Source organism: Centruroides vittatus, unplaced genomic scaffold (assembly GCF_030686945.1).
Source record: "Centruroides vittatus isolate TY-2023 unplaced genomic scaffold, ASM3068694v2 contig_1213, whole genome shotgun sequence".
NCBI lineage: Eukaryota > Metazoa > Arthropoda > Arachnida > Scorpiones > Buthidae > Centruroides > Centruroides vittatus.
In genome coordinates this window covers 276,053-296,717 of record NW_027120776.1, presented here as the reverse complement: position 1 = coordinate 296,717, position 20,665 = coordinate 276,053, and the positions used below count along the sequence as shown (strand labels likewise).

At 33.0% G+C, this 20,665-nt stretch overlaps 1 protein-coding gene and 1 long non-coding RNA gene across 3 annotated transcripts; both read right to left on the bottom strand.

The window, feature by feature from the left end:
* Positions 1-2,107: 2,107 nt before the first annotated feature.
* Positions 2,108-6,176, bottom strand: LOC136985539 (uncharacterized). Its single transcript, XM_067282839.1, has 6 exons — positions 6,077-6,176; positions 4,163-4,362; positions 3,971-4,032; positions 3,786-3,887; positions 3,627-3,710; positions 2,108-2,319 (listed from the first exon to the last, which is right to left on the bottom strand). The coding sequence occupies exons 2-6, from the start codon at positions 4,290-4,292 to the stop codon at positions 2,287-2,289; spliced, it is 411 nt and encodes a 136-aa protein (XP_067138940.1). The 5' UTR covers positions 4,293-4,362; positions 6,077-6,176; the 3' UTR covers positions 2,108-2,286.
* Positions 6,177-12,359: 6,183 nt separating this feature from the next.
* On the bottom strand, positions 12,360-17,147 carry LOC136985529 (uncharacterized). 2 transcript variants are annotated; one of them, XR_010882354.1, is made up of 6 exons: positions 17,089-17,147; positions 15,043-15,249; positions 14,857-14,911; positions 14,672-14,773; positions 14,513-14,596; positions 12,360-12,567 (listed from the first exon to the last, which is right to left on the bottom strand). It is a non-coding gene; the product is annotated as an uncharacterized lncRNA (long non-coding RNA). The 2 variants fall into 2 exon arrangements; XR_010882355.1 differs by lacking the exon at positions 15,043-15,249 and having other exon boundaries at positions 14,857-14,918; positions 17,089-17,135.
* Positions 17,148-20,665: the final 3,518 nt, after the last annotated feature.

Genomic DNA, 20,665 nt, shown 5'->3' with positions numbered 1-20,665 from the left:
TGTTTAAGAATATAAACTTTTTTTTATTTGTACATGTTACAATTAGCTTAGCTTATTTAGGCCTATACTGTAGTTTTATATACAATATATAAGCGTTATCTGAAAGTCACCTCTACCTAAATAAACGAAAAATATCTTTATTGTATATTTTACATACGTTATTAAAATATGTTAATATTTTCATGGAGGTTTGCTTACATTATACACGGAAAATACCGGGAGTCAGAAAGGTTTCTCCGTTATTATTGACGCCCTCTTCACTTTCAACCTCGCGTAGCTCTGACCTTGATAACAGTTCGGGGTCATCCTAAATGTACCCTTCATGACATCATAGAAGGGGTGCGTGAGTTAAACGAAATACGTTAGAATATTCCGATAGTGTTTTGTTTTTATGATAATCATTGATACCTTTCTCTAGTTTAGAAAATTTATTTTACGTTAATAATTACTTTCCTGGCTGTGACATATAACCGAAGGAAACTATGGCCATCAGTAAAATATGACCTTTCAAGATTTTTAGTTTTTTGAACTCGGAAACCTAACACGTCAAAAATAAAAAAAAAAAAGGAAAGAAGCTTGGACGATCTTTTCTGTGCGTCGAAGGAATTATTCTGTTCGCCTTCTGTCAAGCATAATAACTGCTTTGCTTTCTGTAAAAAATGTTGAAGTTTTTAGGAAGGTTTCTGTTGATGCTATTCAATTTTGGTGGTTAAAGTTCCAAGGGGTAAACAGACAAACGAGGGTCGAGTGTCATGTCTCCAGTAGGGTCAAATTTAATGACTATTTTACTGGTTATTCCTCAGTAGCATGCAAGCGGTGGAAGCGCCGCTTCCCTTGTATTTTCTAAAAAATAAATACATATTGCGCGATTATTTTCATATTTTAACGTATTTTGGATTAATTAATAGAAATCTTAGGTGTGATAGAAATAGAGAGGTTTGCGGCCAACGTTTTCATCGCGAAAACGTGAAGGTCGAACGTTCAGCACCGCCATATCGTAAGCCTAGAAGTTTGACAATGGTGTTTGCTACGTCATTGGAATTTGTGCTCGATGTTCCGAACGCCATTGTCAAACTTCTAGTCTTACAAGATGGCGGCGCCGAACGTTCGACGTTCACATTTTTGCGATGATAACTTCGGCCGCAATTTCTCTAATAAGTATGAAAAAGTGTTGGGCCAACACAGACGTCAACAATGGCTTTCGAAAGTACGGATTCTTTGTATTTGTTTTCACTCTTTCTTTTCTTTCGACTGGAAGTAGAGAATACTTAAAGAGCTTAAGGCAAAAACATGTTAACTTAGTTTCTTTGTTGAATTTCTATCCACGTAGGCCACCAGTTTGGAAATTGTCTGCCCTATAATTTCTTGTAGACTTACTTATCGGCCTCTAATACTGTTAATCACTTGTAATCTGACGTAATTAAGGAGCAAATACATAATTTTATAGTGATTTTTATCCATAAACTCGAAAAGTCGCCCCCAGACCTTCAATTTGAATTTTAGCTCTCACCGATAAGACGGAGCCAAATTTTATAGTTTAACAATATTCATAAATATTGCTAATTTTTCATCTTAACTTTTTATTTCTTCTTACCGAGCTAAATATTATCTTTTTTAAGTTTTTTTTTTCAAATATACAGTCCAATATTTCGAATGAGCAAGGGAATCTCTAGAAAGGTTTTCTTGCAGTTTAACATTTTGACTGGTGTGATTTTGATTTAATTTGAATTTATTAATTAATGTAAAAACAAAAAAATATGAAACTTTTTTAAGTTTTACGCGCTTGTCTCAGTTTTTTTTCGCGTTGGCTTTCTCAGATGCTTATTTCTGATGGCTTTAGCCAACAACATGATGTAAATTCTACTACTCACCTGTAACCGTATGTGTACATTTTACAAGCGGAAAAACTTTATGTACCATTTTCTTATTAAATATACCTGACAAACAAATAAATTTTTGAAATTTATAAATTCTGAGTTGTGTTCTTATTCGCTCATTATTCTGTTTTCTTTCTGCATAACAATATACGACAGAGGCTTTAAAACAAGCAAAATAAATGTGCTCGTATGAACATGCATGCATTAAATCATTCATAATGAATTCAAAATAGTTTTGTGCAATAAATTTATTTTAAAAATTATACATAATTTTGTGTATTTTTAATGTTCAAATTAACAAATGCTTCAAACCTAAATCCATACGTAATAAGTTGAACTCTTTATATATATATATATATATATCACTTGTGTGTTCTAAATCATTTGCAAATTGTAGAACTTGATTCTTCTAACAAACCTTTTCTGCTTGTAACAGGCATTCCTGAAAAAAAGATTTAATAATAAAATTATTTCATTTCTTCATTTGATCTTCAGTTTGTAAAGAATATTAATAACTACGTGATGAAAATATGTAGATGTACACAATTATCTAAAGTATCTGCATTTATGTAACACACCATTTATGAATCGAAGTATTATTTAATATAATTAATAGTAAAAAATTATTTATTGTAACAACGTTGTAATGCCGGGATGTAATTTTTCATCATGTGCGATTTTTAAAAATTAAAGTAACTTCCTATCCAGAACGTAAGTTTATATGCACTGCACTTAATCGGAGTCTCTGGCCTCTAGGCTTTCCATATCTGATCTCGATTTTCATATGTGTATCTGTGTTCTCGAAATCGACGAGGGACAGACCAAAACCGACGTTATTGAAAATGTGTAGGTCTGTAATTTGTAAATTGCAGCAAAGCTCTCCCACGTCTTTCCTGGCATTCTGAATAATAAAGTTAACAGATGCACTGCATTTAACTAAAGTTATGCAGTGCATGTAGTCCTTAACACGACAAAGTTCAAAATGTATTTTTTCATTGTAAATATTTTCACAAGCTGAAACCAAAATTTTCACAAACGGACTATAACTGTAATAAAATCACAAGAACACTACTTATATACCGGAAAAGAAGGAAATACTGTCCGAAAATAGAATGAACAACGTACTGAGTATGGTACGGATCAGATTGACCTGAGCACACTATAAATAATCAATTATATGGCCGAGAGTAAAGCCCTTCGAGACCTGGCTCGTACTTACATTATAAAAATATATTGTTATATTGAGAGTTAAGTACTTTACCGACTAGTTTAAACTCTAATCTGACCTTTTTTATAATAAGTAATAAAATGTAGAAAATATGCAAATTCGGGATGAAACAGTCTAGATTTATATCATTTATCTAATTGCCTAAGTCTGAAATCTAGAGACAAACAAAAAAAATCTAGATTTAGATGAGAAAAATAGAATTCTAATTTGACAATCTTGCGCAACACGTGGTACACTTCGATGTTTTGACTTAAAATAAAATGGCGATAGATAGTATCCGTCGTTGCCACCAAGAGCGCTGTAATTATGGTGACAGCCATTCTATGTAGTAAATTCTAGCTAGCTGTATCCACCTGTGGCCTTTTGTTGTCGCGCATCTACAGTGTTTTCAGTCACACTTACTGTTGTTGCTGACATCGATTTTCAATGGCTTTTTCGTTTTTTTTACTGAGCTGGCCTTGTAATTAATTTATTATGCAATTAATAACTTACTTATATGAATTTAAACGCGTAATACTTACTTGGAGAACCAGAGAGCTGCCCGGAATTTCCAAACTGAGAGCATATCGAGCTGAACTGATACATTCCAGAAATTTTTGATATTTCTGTAAATATAAATGTCTTATAATTCATGAAATAAATAATAAATAACGTAATATTTAGAAACACGAATTAATTACTGTTTGGTTTGTCTTTTGGATACAGCAAAGGTACTCAAACATCTCACCAAACGTATAGGAGAATGCTTGTTGTTGAATACAGTTTTTAGTGAATTCCACCAGCTAAATATTTAATAATAATACATTATTGTCTGACGAATTTATTTTAATTAAAATTAAACTTTGTAAATGTTTAAAAAACTTACGATTTGCGAGTGATTTTCAATCAAGCAAAACCGGAAGTCTCTTTGTTGCCTTTTATTGAATTCTAATGGAAGTAAAAATTACAAACACAGTATATATTTTCGTAAAATTTCATCAAATTTTCCATAATCGTAAGAATAATTAACGAGCAAAACATGAAAGTACATACAAAAGTTAGCGTTGTTAACACTTACTACAGCCACGAGCGAAGGCTTGTGAAACAGATTGATATGTATTCTCTGGTCCAATATCCGACATTTGCATGCAATTAATTGCAGAGAAAGCAATAGTAAATATGAATAACACTAGCATTGATGCTCTCATTTCCTGTGGTAGGTTTGTATGTTGACGGGTTTATTATATATGCTACGACGGCAGAGAGTGTGCTGATATCCTAGCAGGCAAATTAAAATATAAGAACATTTTAAAATAAAAATATATCTAAAAATAACAGAGGGAAAGTATGGCGATCCACCAATATCGTTACGGACTCATGGGACGTTGATACGTCCACAAATGCAAAAAAATGGAGGATTTTTCTGTTTGTGTGAATGATTTTTCTGTGTGGAGCAAGATTTCAAGCTTAATAACTCCAGTGCTTTTTGTCGAAGATTTGTCAAATTTTGCAGAGAGATTTCCATATTAGTGGCATCGATCCTATTAAATTCTTGTTATAAAATGCCAAGGTGTGGGTAGATAAAGGCGGACACGAGATATGTCTCGAGTGGGATCGGACTTAATGAAGACTTTACTCGTAGTTAACATTTGTAGTATTTTTTTTTTCTTTTTTTTATAAAACTCGTTTCTATCTTTAAAATTAATCTTCTTGACATTTTATAAAAATTAATAATATAATAACTGTTTTTAATAAAATCTCGTAACGTATTGTGCCATGAATTTTAAACACTTTTAAAGGAAAAGCTACGCAAGTCTCTGTTGGACTTTCTCATACCCCATTTATTAATTAAGTAAAATATCTTTATTTTATGAGGAACCTGTACTATAATTATTCGTCATTGTTATTATTTTTATATTATTTTGCTTTTAATATTATTTCTTGTAAAAACAATTAAAATATTAAACATAAAATTCGAGTCTATCTAATAAACAAAGCTGGTATAGGCTCTTGCATAATTCATAATTTAATAATTTAAATTCATGTATTTTGCCATCTGTTATTAAATTTTATTTTATAAACAATTTTATATGATTAATTAAAAGAAAAAAGAAAAGACTTATTTTCGAGGGTAGGAGTGTGTTTCTAAAGGAATTGTAAATGCTAATAACAACTAAAATTTTCATCAAATTTAACTTCACTTCAGATAAGATACATGGTACCATAACATCATGTATCTCCGAAACCTCTTAGCCAATCAGTGATTGGTCAGTGGCTAACGCCACTGAACACCGGTAACAATTCTTCTAGAGGTCTACCAGTGGCCGTGTGGCTAACACCACTGAATAGTGATAGTCGGTCGTGAATTTGCGTCTCGCCAATGTCTGGCTACATGCAGTCTTCTGGGTTTTCTTCACTTTCGTAATACGTAAATAGGGGCCAGTTTCCTATAAATAACCTTCCCTGGGCAGATCGTGCATGTGTCACGTCGTCGGATTCGAATAAAATCAAACCAAATCCCACACACCTTAATCTTTAACCACCAAAATTTAATAGTAACAATGACAATATATACAAATAACAACTTTTTTGGCAGTGTTACCTTACGTAAAAATAACTTTTTACCCATTCAGTCCTATATAACGTAAAGTAGACGTTGTCGCACACACAGACACGCAATTTGTGAGGAAGTAATGTACATTTTCCGATTGCTGACGTGTCACAACGTCTATACATTCAAATAAAGCCGAGACAATCAAAATTTGAACGTTCGCCAGACTTTCCCTACATTGTATTCTATAACATTATAATAAATTAAGTAAAGATTTTCTCTGACAAAAAAATGGCTTTACTAAAATTAAATATTTATAATTGTTAATAAGAAGAAAAACAAGAATAAACAATTATTTTCCAATTGGACGATTAAAATATATATTGCGCTTTCCTCATCTCCATGTTTTTATGGTCAAGAAGGATAAAACACAGAACTTACCTTGTTATAATCTATTCAGATATACTGGACTTTATGTTTTATGAATTGTTCTATGCCTCGTTCCAGGTGTTGAAAACTTTGTGTAAGGACCGTTGTAGATTGTTTTATATTCCACGCGAAAACACCAGCTGCGCGTGCTGACAACCCATTTAACATTTAACTCCTACTTTATTTTCACATAATTTGTAGGTTAATAATAAATAAAAAGTAAATTTTATTTAACTAACATTAATTTTTCTTATCTTAATATAGTTAGATGATTAACAAAATTTAGTCGAAAATTCAAAAATATTATAACAATTCGTTGTGCTTTAAAGACGAGTAATTATTTATTGTGACGTCTGCAATTTTTAGTCATGTTTTAATTTTAAAAATCATGTCATTTTCGGCCCGTACGTAAGTTCGTATAGAATTAATTGGTCCTCTGGCTCATAAGTTTTCCGTATCCGGTCTCTATTTCCGTCTATCTAACTCCGGTCTCGAGATTGGCAAAAAGTAGACAGACAGCCTTACAGACGACAGTGACAAAATTATAAATCAGCAATTCTAAAATTTCAGCACATAATTCGGAAATGTTTTAGATAATTAAATGTATGGAAGCATTCGTATTAAATAATATTTATCGTGTACTATAATTCAAACACCTAATACATAATATTAACTTCTATTATAACATCCAAACACAGAACACGTACATAAAGAACTTTTTAAAAGATTTTTATTTATTTTGGGCTCCTGAAATGTCAAAATGTCGAGAAAAGCACTAAAAAGGGAGTCATTGTTTCCCTATGTTATATTATATTACATAGAAAAAGTGGATTAAATATAGAGAAATATCATAGAAAAATCCCTCTTTCTATGGTGTTTCTCGACGATTTCACACTTCAGGAGCCCATAAATGAATAAAAAAACCCTTTACAATATTCTTTATGTACGGTACAGTACGTGTTGCGTGTGTGTGTGTGGATATCAGTGTCTATTTTACAGTGGCGTGCCGTCATTGGAAGCGATCGAAGCGCCGATTCCACTTTCCAATGACCTTCCCTTGCATTTTATAAAATATAAATTTTCATATTTTAACGTACTTTGCATTAATTAAAATTAATATTTTATTATAACTGCATTATGTATCTTTTACAAATTTCTATACTACATGTGAAAAATACGATAAGATTGCTATTGTATATTCGAATAATTCAGTGGCGGAAGGAATGTCGAAACCGGGTCAGTTTCTAATCAGCCAGATTATATAGGCATTAGCACATGCGGTTTACAGTGCACCAACCTCACCCGGTTTAGCTGGTAGAAGCAACACACGCATAAAGCATCTAATTTTATATCCCGGACCGGTTCTGGGCTGTTAGCCGCCTGCCTGCCAGATATTCGGCCGCCCTCGCCCGATTATGTGAATCACGAATAGACTAGATCAACAGCGGACAACCCCCGGCCCGCGGGCCAGCTACGGCTCGCGAAAAGTTTCTATCAGGCCCGCGAGTTCTTTAATAGATTATTAAATTGGAAAAAATAACTAATTAATAGTTATTTTTCCAATTATTTGTAATTTTCGAAAACGATAAGAGAAATAAATGTAGTAATTAACTTTTTATTTATTTATTTCGTATTTGCAGACTAAAAAAATTACGAGTCACAAGAAGGCGTCAATTAATTACTACGGCTCGCGGAAAAAACGTAAAATTTATTCTGGCCCATGTTATAAAAAAGGTTGCCCACCCTAAACTAGATTTATAACTTAACCCAACCGATAGGAGTTTACTGGTATGTTTTTATGATAGTTCTGTATAGTTGACAAGAATTTTAAAAAAAACCAATTAAAATATTTGATATATTCTGAGTTTATTCTGCTCTCCCATCTTATATTACTTACGAATTTCAATGTTAAACCGGTGATATTACGATTTAGTATGTCCCATCTGTAAGGGTATGGAGAAAAAACGTGTACAATTCTAGTACAGTGTTAAAAAATTAACTGTTACTTTGGCGGCATCATTTACAATCAAATTTAATGAATGAGACGTACAATGGTACAGAAAAAGCTCTAGAATTTATTTTCCTTAAATTTACGATTTATGTATCGGTTGTCATAAAAATTTCTTTCTACTTCTTTCCCAAGACTACAGATATTCGAGTACAAAGTAACCGGTCTCGACTTATTTCTACTAAAGAAGTAGTTAAATAATTAAGCGATTAGGAAATTTGAAACATAAATAAAACTTTGACGAAAGAGCCGAAATCTTACTTAAACAGAAGCTTAACCGAACCAATCTCTTGCCGAGTACAGTGGGGCCTGATCTGTTCATAATATTAGATGTAATAAAGACGGAAATTTTTCCAGTTCAATGAGAGTGACCGAAAAGTTGTAAATTTTGGAAATTTCCGTGAACACTCGGTCCTAAAACGAATTAGTTAGAAAACGAACGACAGACAATCTGTTAAGTTCAACATATTTAGATTTTTACAGTTATGGTGAGAAACATTTAAAATTTACAACAACCCTGTCGCGTCCTTTGAGATATACTACTGATGCGACAAAAGAGACATTCGACATTGACCGGTATTGGCACCCTCGGGATTTGGCACGCACACACCTACCTGGACCGTCTCTGATTCCATTCATTAGCCACTCTACTTCTACTTGTATGCGAGAGGCGTTTATGGCAGCTCAGGCCTCTACGCCGGAAGTGAACAGAATGGGAAGAGTCGGCCTTATAGAAGACAGCCAATCCGAGAAGACAGGTGAGAGGTCACGGACGCGATCAAAGTCGGCCTTATATGAGACGGCCCCCGCGAGAAAGGGAGATAGAAGTGCCTTCCGGGAGGACTTGGGGGGAAGCTGGCCCTTATTCAGGCGTCATATGCAAGGAGGAAAACCCGGAAAAACTCCTGCTGCCAACTCGTCCGAGTGAGGTTCGAACCTCCGATCGAACTCCGGTGTTTAGGGTCTGGTCTCCGCCAGTATGAGCGGAGACGGAGGCCACTCGCCCACCGGTGGGGCCATTAGCCACTCGTAGGGAGATACAGTATTTCACTAAGTGGATTGTTTTAAGATTTAAAAAGTAAAGAATATTTTGTTATTTTTATGTACGTTTCTTCACAAAGTTATATTTAATTATAAGTTTCTTTAAAAGTATATTCATACAATTGAAAAATTTTTTGAACTAGGTATGTATATTCGTCACACATTTTGTTTTACCAAGTAAGTTTTTCTGATAGTTTTAATTTTAGCCCTTATATCGTGGCTAGTGATTCAAAAATTTATTTTAAAAAAGTTTTGGCTCGAGACCATATAATGAAAAAGAAAACATTATTAAAAGAGAAAGACCAATGCCCAAATTAAATATAAATACGTCGACAAAAAAATTTCGACATTTTAATGATAACATTTATGACGAATGACGATTCTTTCGTAAAATTGAAGCAATTTGGAAATTAAAGCGGAATAGAATTTAACATTGGTAGACAATAGATATATCTAAATTAATAGATGTTATGTTTTTTCTCAAAGCGAGAATTGGCATTTGGATGGCATAGGGAATTTATTGAATCTAATAACAGAGGTATAGGAATTATATTGAACTTTCTTATTTATTAAGTACGTCAGATAATCTATTAAAAAATACAGTTAAAGAAGTGTACAATTTTTACTGGCTTATCGAACAAACGAACACAAACGGGCCCTGACGCGCAATTAATTGATTTTCCCTGTAAGTCGGCTTCTTACAGAAACACAGCTTCCCTATCATCAAATGTCACGGCACGCCACTGAACTGCATATTGTTGCTTTTGCGCGTTGCGTTCAGTTACAAGTGTAACACATTAGCGAGGTTGAGGCCGAAGTTTTAAACGAGAAAACATGTACGTTGGACGTTCGGCGCCGCTTTCCTGTTAGCCTAGAAGTTTGGCAATGGCATTTGGAAAGTCAGTGGAATCATGCTCGACATTCCAAACGCCATTGCCAAACTTCTAGGCTAACAGGAAAGCGGCGCCGAACGTCAGACGTACACGTTTTCACGTTCAAAACTTCGGCCTCAACCTCGCTATTAAGTCAAGACATCGCGAGCGATCGACCAAAATTGGCTTCGCGATCGACTTGTTGGCCACCCCTGGTCTATATTACCAACGTCGACATCTACGGAAAATGCATAAAAATTATCTACGAAATTAAAAAAACTATGGAAAATCCGAAGAATTAGTCTTTTAGAGTTAATTTTAGGCTTATCCAGGGCCGGATTTACATAGGGACATTTGGGGCCGGTGCCCAGGGCCCCCACAAAACTATGTTTATACATAATTTTTTTCCCTATTACTGCGACAGCGTAGTGTGGCCTAATCATGAGGGCCACAGACAAAGAAAACCAAACCCGGGAAAAAACCTATGAAACATCGGAAAATTTTGGGAAAAAATTTTACATAGGTATTTTTCAATTAAATTAAAATAATTAGTTTTACACAATAAAACATATGTATGTTTACAATAACCTTATGTTTAAATGAAATTTACAACTTCCTAGTTGAAATCTAGTTGAAAGTACAGTATTTTGTGTAAATTTTCTAAATCATCAAATTTGCCTACTCTTAAAGGGGGCCCCACCGAATTTGTGCCAGAGCCCCTGGATTGGTACATCCGGCCCTGGGCTTATCCTATAAAATTCTTCTCTTGAATAACAATAACGCTTCAGTCCCAACTTCAGAATTAAGATACCTCTCATTACATCTGTGATCGGATTTAAAATATTGTAAAAACAAAACTATGTCAGCACTTAGATATTATCAAAATCAATCGAAAATAATACAATGAATTTAAACACAGGCAATTTATTACAATTTTGAAATACGTTCGAATGCCAGTTCACCTGAGAATGGCCTATTCCATTAGGCTGAAAACGTTTGTTTTTAATTAAGTAAAGTGTTCTCAGCGATAGAATGTTAAATGTTTTAATAAGTGTTTTTAAACACTGACATTGTAATCAGTGAGATCTGGCAACTATTCAATTATAAGACTGGTCCATTTTAGCATGTTTTTCCTTCTTTACTCCATTTAAAATTCACTATATCATATGAAGTTTGAGTTTATTTGATAAACGAACAGTACAGTGAAGCATTTTACATCTTTTATTTCAGTGGCTTTATTGATTCATTTGTAAGGTTTTTATGTGTTTTTCGCCTTTTCTAAGCAAGATTTAACTTTTACACTTCACAGGTTTTTTAAAATTACAGTTTAATAGTATTTTATAGTTGTTTTCACCATACTTTTATTTTCATATAATCAGAATGTCATTGAGAACTTGAAATCTCTTTAAAAAATTCATACAAAATAAATGGAAGAACTTTTTAATGTAAAAAATAATTTAATTACTTTTAATAACAAAAGCCTTTTGTATATCTTGAATAACAATAATAATTCGTGGATTCACTGTAAAGACGTTGCCGAAGTATTGCAATATAAAAATTCACGAAAGCGATAAAGGACTTTGTAAGAGAAAAACATGGTAAAATTTATGTAGATCTCACAGTGGTTTTTACCGATGAACCAAAACTGTGCTTATTAATTGTATAAGCAAACATGCCTTTAGCTGAAAAATTTCAAGATTGAACTTATGAAAAGGTTTTGCCATCAATAAGAAAGAAAGCACATATTAGCGATGAAAATTATAAGGAGGAAGAATTGATTATTTGTTTGATTGGTTAATTTACGGCAACGCTACACATGGGTGAACTGCTAGAGAAGATGCCTTCCGGGAGGTCTTTTCAAGGAAACTAACCTCTATTCAGGAGTTACAGACGTGAAAAAACCCGAAAAACTCCACGTAGCCAGCCGGTCCAAGGCCCTTAGTCTCGAGTTTTTCGTGTTGCGACTCCCAACGTGTTAAAGGTGTCACGTGATACCATCTTACACTCTGACGTCAAATCGGTTATCTCGAGTTATAACTCACGTGCTTTCCCATAACACCATGTGAGTTGCGAACCGGAAAGAGATTATTCCTGATGGCTTTAGCCAACCATATGATGAAAATTCTACTACTCACCTGTATGTAACCGTATGTTTACATTTTACAAGCGGAAAAACTTTATGTACCATTTTCTTATTAAATATACCTGACAAACAAATAAATTTTTGAAATTTATAAATTCTGAGTTGTGTTTTATTTGCTCATTATTCTTTTCACTTTCTGCGTACCAATATACGACAGAGGCTTTAAAACAAGCAAAATAAATGTGCTCGTATGAACATGCATGCATTAAATCATTCATAATGAATTCAAAATAGTTTTGTGCAATAAATTTATTTTAAAAATTATACATAATTTTGTGTATTTTTAATGTTCAAATTAACAAATGCTTCAAACCTAAATCCATACGTAATAAGTTGAACTTTATATATATATATGTATATTACTTGTGTGTTCTAAATCATTTGCAAATTGTAGAACTTGATTCTTCTAACAAACCTTTTCTGCTTGTGACAGGCATTCCTGAAAAAAAGATTTAATAATAAAATTATTTTATTTCTTAATTTGATCTTCAGTTTGTAAAGAATATTAATAACTACGTGATGAAAATATGTAGATGTACACAATTATCCAAACTATGTGCATTCATATAACACACCATTTATGAATTGAAGTATTATTTAATATACTTAGTAGTAAAAAATTATCTATTGTAACAACGTTGTAATGCCGGGATGTAATTTTTAATCATATGTGATTTTTAAAAATTAAAGTTCCTATCCAGAATGGAAGTTTATACGCACTGCACTTAATCGGAGTCTCTAGCCTCCAGGCTTTCCATATCTGGTCTCGATTTTCATACACGTGTCTGTGTTCTCGAAATCGACGAAGGACAGACGAAAACCGACATCAATGAAAATGTGTAGGTCTGTAACTTGTAAATTGCAGCCAATAAGCTGGCAAAGTTCACCCTCGTCTTTCTTGACATTGTGAGTAATAAACTTAACAGAGGCACTACATATAACTTTATCATATTTAATTTGAAAACTAGCAGACCCAGCCACGCGTTGCTGTGGCTCAAAATGTATTTATTATAAATGTATAACACTTTTCTTACGGGGGGATTTCGAAATATCCCTTCTTACTGCACATTCTCTTCACGTACCCTATTAAAACGCAATCAAAAACGCAAAAGACCGCCTCTAAAATAGTATAATAGAAGGTAGCCGGGTTCTTCACGGTAAGCCTTAATCCTGTTCTTCTCCCTCCCGGTAGGGGGAATTTCCACATGTATATTATATAAAAACACACCCGTAATCGAATGCAACGTTGTGTGAAAATTTCAAAGGAATCGGTGAAGAACTTTCGAAGATTAGCTATTAAGAACAAACGAACATCACATTTTTATTTATATAGATAGTTTCTATAAGATTAATTATTATTAAAAGGCAAAAGACATATTTTTGGGATAGGAGTGAGTTTTTAAAAACATTGTAAACGCTATTTACGAGTAAAAGTTTTATCAATTCGGATTCTAATCGAGATTTGTCACACGTTCACACCTCTTGATGTTTCGAAAACTGGCGGCGAAAAACTGGCGAAATGGTGGAGATATTTTTAAATTTTCCGGAGTCATCCCTGGTTAATATACTTTTGTTATCCAGAACGATGCAGATCGTGCACAATTTGTACACATCCCAATGATGTGTACAAATTGTACCAATGATGTAGTTTCTACATATTAGACTTTTGCGCTTACTGGCATCTTGTCTTTGTCTATTTTTGATGGGAAAATGGACCTTTTCCCACAATTGTTAGCTCTTTATTACCTTTTAGAAAGATTTTAATTTCAACAATTTAACAGTTCATAACACGACAAAGTTCAAAATGTGTTTTTTCATTGTAAATATTTTCACAAGCTGAAACCAAAATTTTCACAAACGAACTATAATTGTAAAAGAATCACAAGAACACTACTTATATTCTGGAAAAAAAAAACTACTGTCCGAAAATAGAATGAACAATATACTGAGTATGGATCAGATTGACCTGAACGCACTATAAATAATCAATTATATAAACGAGAGTAAAGCCCTTCGACACCTGGCTCGTAGTTACATTATAAAAGTATATTGTTATATTGAGAGTTAAGTACTTCACCGACTAGTTTAAATTCTAATCTGACCTTCTTTATAATAACTAAATAAAATGTAGAAAATATCTAAATTCGAGATGAAACAATCTAGATTTAGATGAGAAAAATAAAATTCTAATCTTGCGCAACACGTGGTACACTTTAATGTTTTGACTTAAAATAAAATGGCGATAGATAATATCCGTCGTTGCCATCAAGAGCGCTGCAATTATGGTGACAGCCACTTTATGTAGTTTTTTTACTGAGCTTGCCTTGAAATTAATTTATTCTACAATTAATAATTTTATTTATATGAATTTAAATGCGTAATACTTGGATAACCGGATAGGTGCTCGGATCTTCGAAACTGTGAGCATGTCGAGCTGAACTGATACATTTCAGAATTTTGTAATATTTCTGTAAATATAAATGTCTTATAATTCATGAAATGAATAATAAATAACATAATATTTAGAAACACGAATCAATTACTGTTTGGTTTGTCTTTTGGAGACAGCAAAGGCACTCAATCGCCTCATCAAACGTATGGGAGAATGCGTGTTGTTGAACACAGTTTTTAGTGAATTCCACCAGCTAAGTATGAAATAATAATAAATTATTGTCTGACGAATTTATTTTAATTAAAATTAAACTTTGTAAATGTTTAAAAAACTTACGATTTTCGAGTGATTTTCAATCACGCAAAACCGAAATTCTTTTTTTTGCCCCGCACTCAGTTCTAATGGAAATAAAAATTACAAACACAGAATATATTTTCGTAAAATTTCATTAACTTTTCCATAATCTTAAGAATAATTAACGAGCAAAACATGAAATTACATACAAAAGTTAGTGTTGTTAACACTTACTACAAGCTACGATCGAAGGCTTGTAATGCAAATTGATATGGATTCTCTGGTCTAATATCCGACGTTTGCATGCAATTAATTGCAGAGAAAGCAATAGTAAATATGAATAACACTAGCATTGATGCTCTCATTTTGTGTGGCAGGTTTGTATGTTGACGGGTTTATTATATATGCTACGACAGCAGAGACTGCGCTGATACCCTAGCAGGTAAATTAAAATATAAGAACACCTTAAAATAATAATATATCGAAAAATAACAGAGGGAAAGTATGGCGATCCACCAATACCGTATCGGATTCATAGGACCTTGAAACGTTCACAAATGCAACAAAATGGAGGATTTTTCTGTGTGGAGCAAGATTTCAAGCTTAATAACTCCTGTGGTTTTTGTCGAAAATTTCTGAAATTTTGCAGGGACATTTGCATATTAGAGGCATCGATGCTATTAAATTTTTGTTATAAAATGCCAAGGTGTGTGTAAATAAAGGCGGTTACGCGTTATGTCTGGAGTGGGGTCGGACTTTATGAAGACTTTACTCGTTGTTAACATTTATAGTAGTTTTTTTTTAATATAAAATTCGTCTCTATCTTTAAAATTAATCTTCTTGACATTTTATAAAAATTAATAATATAATAACTGTTTTTAATAAAATCTCGTAACGTATTGTGCCATGAATTTTAAACACTTTTAAAGGAAAAGCTACGCAAGTCGTTGTCGGACTTTCTCATACCCCATTTATTAAGTAAAATATCCTTATTTTATGAGGAACCTGTAGTATAATTATTCGTCATTGTTATTATTTTCATATAATTTTGCTTTTAATATTGTTATTTGTTGTAAAAAGAATTAAAATATTTAACATAAAATTCGAGTCTATCTAATAAACAAAGCTGGTATAGGCTCTTGCATGATTTATAATTTAATAATTAAAATTCATGTATTTTGCCATCTGTTATGAAATTTAATTTTATAAATAATTTTATATGATTAATTATAAGGAAAAACAAAAGACTTATTTTCGAGGGTAGGAGTGTGTTTCTAAAGGAATTGTGAATGCTAATAACAACTAAAATTCTCATCAAATTATATATGCTACGACAGCAGAGAGTGTGATGATATCCTAGCACTAAACAGAGGCACTGCATATAACTTTATCATATTTTATTTGAAAACTAGCAGACCCAGCCACGCGTTGCTGGAGTCAAAATCTGAAGAGGAGTAAAATTTTCATCAAATTTTACTCCACTTCAGATAAGATACATGGTACCATAACATCATGTATTTCCGAAACCTCTTAGCCAATCAGTGATTGGTCAGTGGCTAACGCCACTGAACACCGGTAACAATTCTTATAGAGGTCTACCAGTGGCCGTGTGGCTAACACCACTGAATAGTGATAGTCGGTAGTGAAATGGCGTCTCGCCAATGTCTGGCTACGTGCAGTCTTCTGGGTTTTCTTCACTTTTGTAACACGTAGATAGGGGCCAGTTTCATATAAATGACCTTCCCTGGGCAGATCGTGCATGTGTCACGTTGCCGGATTCGAATAAAATCAAACCAAATCCCACACACCTTAATCTTTAACCACCAAAATTTAACAGTAACAATGATAATATATACAAATAACAACGTTTTTAACAGTGTTACCGTATGTAAAAATAAACCTGTTATCCATTCAGTCTTATATAACGTAAAGTAGACGTTGTCGCACACACAAACACGCAATTTGTGAGGAAGTAATTTACATATTCCGATTGCTGCCCTGTCACAACGTCTAGATATTCAAATAAAGCCGAGACGATCAAAATTTGAACGTTCGCCAGACTTTCCCTACGTTGTATTCTATAACATCGCAATAAATAAGTAAAGATTTTCCCCTGACAAGAAAAATGGCTTTACTAAAATTAAATGTTTGTGATTGTAAATGAGAAGAGAAACAAGAATAAACAATTATTTTCCAATTGGACGAATAAAATATATATTGCGCTTTCCTCATCCCCATGTTTTTATGTGAAGAAGGATAAAATACGGAACTTACCTTGTTATAATCTATTCAGATATACTGGACTTTATGTTTTATAAATTGTTCTATGCCTCGTTCCAGATGTTGAAAACTTTGTGTGAGAACCGTTGTAGATTCTTTTATATTCCATACGAAAACACCAGCTGCGCGTGCTGTCAACTGATTTAACATTTAACTCCAACGTAATTTTTACATAATTTATAAATCAGACGTAGGTTAATAATAAATAAAAAATAAATTTTATTTAAATAACATTAATTTTTCTTATCTTAATATAGTTAGATGATTAACAAAATTTAATCCAAAATTCAAAATATTATAACAATTCTTTGTGCTTTAAAGACGAGTAATTATTTATTGTGACGTTTGCAATGTTTAGTCATGTTTTAATTTTAAAAATCATGTGATTTTCGGCCCGTACGCAAGTTCGTATAGAATTAATTGGTCCTCTGGCTCATAAGCTTTCCGTATCCGGTCTCTATTTCCGTCTATCTAACTGCAGTCCGAGATTGGCAAAAAGTAGACAGACAGCCTTACAGACGACAGTGACAAAGTTCTAGGTCTGCAATTCTAAAATTTCAGCCCATAATTCGGAAATGTTTTAGATAATTAAATGTACGGAAGCATTCATATTAGATAATATTTATCGTGTACTATAATTCAAACACCTAATACGTAATATTAACTTCTATTATAACATATTCAAACACAGAACACGTACATAAAGAACTTTTTAAAAGTTTCTTATTCATTTTGGGCTCCTGAAATGTCAAAATTTCGAGAAAAGCACTAAAAAGGGAGTCATTGTTTCCCTATGTTATATTATATTATATAGAGAAAGTGGGGTAAATATAGAGAAATACTATAGAAAAATCCCTCTTTCTATGGTGTTTCTCGACGATTTCACACTTCGGGAGCCCATAAATGACTGAAAAATCTATTTACAAAATTCTTTATGTATGGATATCGGAGTCTATTTTATATTATATTTCAATAATGATGAGCTAAATATTTTGAAACTTCACAAGATTATTCATTGATGCAATTAAATTATGATTGTTAAAGGCCTAGGCTCTAGGAGGAGAAGGTTTGCCTGTCATATCTCGAGTTGAGTCAGAGTTAACGAATGTTTTACTGGCGTATAGCATTTACAATATACTTAAAAACTCGCTGATATCCCCACGAATTAGCCTTTTTTTCTTTTTATAATAATTAATAATATAAAAATTATTTGTTTTAATAATGTCGTAACAAATATAACTTTAAATTATGAGTGCCGAAAAAACCACACAAAACATACCTCTCCAGCGGTTTTTTTTTTAAAATTATTTTTCTTTTAACAAGTTACTTTGGGCTTTTGAAATAGGCTCTCGTATTTTATTATAATATTAATATTACCAATGTTAATTAAATTATCCAAATTTTAAGAAGTATTTTCTTGAGTTTTTTGCAATATCTTTTAAATACTTTATATTAAATCAATTTGAAATATTAAACGACGCTACAATGCATTGCAGGTTATAGAAAAATGTTGAATTTTTACTTTCCCTCTGTCATGTATAAGAAAAAAAAATTTTGGCGAGAGGTCAAAATACGACCCCTCCAAAATTTTTATAATTTTGCATTCAGAGGACGTGGAAACGTCGCGGAATGCTAAAAAGTTGTAGAGTTTTCTTTTGTATGTATAGATGTAAGTGTGGGGGTAGCGATTTTGTTTACCCAATTTGAAGCTTAATAGTAATTGTGCCTTTTGTCGAAATTTTTTGAAATTTTTCAGGGAGGTTTAGGTATTTTGGGGGAATGTTTGGTGAAATTTTCAGGAAAATCGGACGATTTGTTCGAGAGATGTTGTCCCACAACTTTAATATCTCTTGAATCGATCTTATAAAAGTAGGAATAAAAATAAATTTTTAAAATATTGCCAGAAATGTCCTACAACAACGTGGCCAGCTTATTAACTTATTACGGTGAAAGATCTTTCAGATTTTAATTTTACATGCTTTTCTCTTTTAGTTGTAGTGTCATTTAATATCCAAGTTTGTTTTGGTTTGGTTGTTTCTTATACATGGACGATCTGCAGTAGAGGGAATGCCTCCGGACGTCTTTTACGTAAAACTGGCCGCTACTTAGCTGTTATTACAGTGGGAAAAACCAGGGAAACTCCACGTGGCCGGTCGTTTACGAGGCGCGTGTACCACTCTCGGTGTTCGGTGGTTTTATCCAGTAGCCGAGAGGGCCTACTGGGTAATATACAGTAAGTCCTCTACTTACGAACTTAATCCGTTCGTAGCGGTCGTTCGCTAGTCGAAAAGTTCGTAACTCGAAAAGACGATGTTTGGCGCAAAAACTCAAATACAACGTTGTTTTTACAATTATGTAATGTTTAGGCTACTCGAATAATGTTGAATTAAGATTGTTAAAGTAAAGTATAAATTCAAATCAATCACATATACAGTACAGTATTTATTAAAATTACTCATTTAAAACAACTACAAATGTACATCCCGTCCCAAAGGTCCCTTTACCACCCCTTGCTGTACCTGCGTGAGCGTACCAGCAAGACCCTTAGACTTGTACAGCATCCACTATCTACTAGTCCTATGCACCATACCCATAAGAACACCTTAGTAGATTTTTATTGGCATGGTATGGACATGCCAACACCATGTATGCACCATATATATAGATAAAAAAGCAGCAGGACGTTTATGGACGCCGCTGCTGCACCTACACTAGTGCCTTCCCCGAGCAGGAGGGGAGATAATATAACCTGTAATATACACTAAATATATAAAAGCATAAAAACTATATAAATAAAAACTATATATAATAAAATACCTCTTACGCACTAGGTTAAAACCCAAAAACCCTTGTCAGTGCGCCCAGAAACCAAATAAAATACTTAGTTAAAATATATATATATATATAACAATAACAATAGTATACAATATAAAACTATATATATAACAATATATAACAAAGAAAAACTACCGGATTAAAATATATATGTATACCCAAAAAGATAAAATGCACCATACCCAATGCAAAATATAATAAAGCCCCAGTAAAAACTACCATACAATAGGATATAGTAGATACTATGTTAGTTTTAAAAACCATATTAGTATTAAAACCTAGGGACCGTACATCAATAGAAAGTACAATACATCCCTTGTATACCAATTACCATAAAATATATATGCACCATTAAAACCATAAAATCAATATAAATACAACATAGGTCATACACCGACTCTAAAATCTATACGCTTACGTCACATACCCTGTAAAACCTTGTATGCACCATACCAATTTGACTTGGTGGCCACCAAGTTGGCGCAGACCACATTAAAATCTATATCTATGGAGGGGTCAATATTAAGGATCCCCTTTAGAATATTAATGTCATTGTAAAAGATGACACAATTACACATAAAATGCTGTAGGGTGTCGACGGCACCGCACTCACAATGGTCATCCTCGACCAGGTGGAACGACTTAAGCTTACTTCTAAAATCACCATGCCCACTTATAATTTGTGTGGCATAAAAATTTGGCTCGAACCACTTTGCCATGAGCCTCTTATTAATAC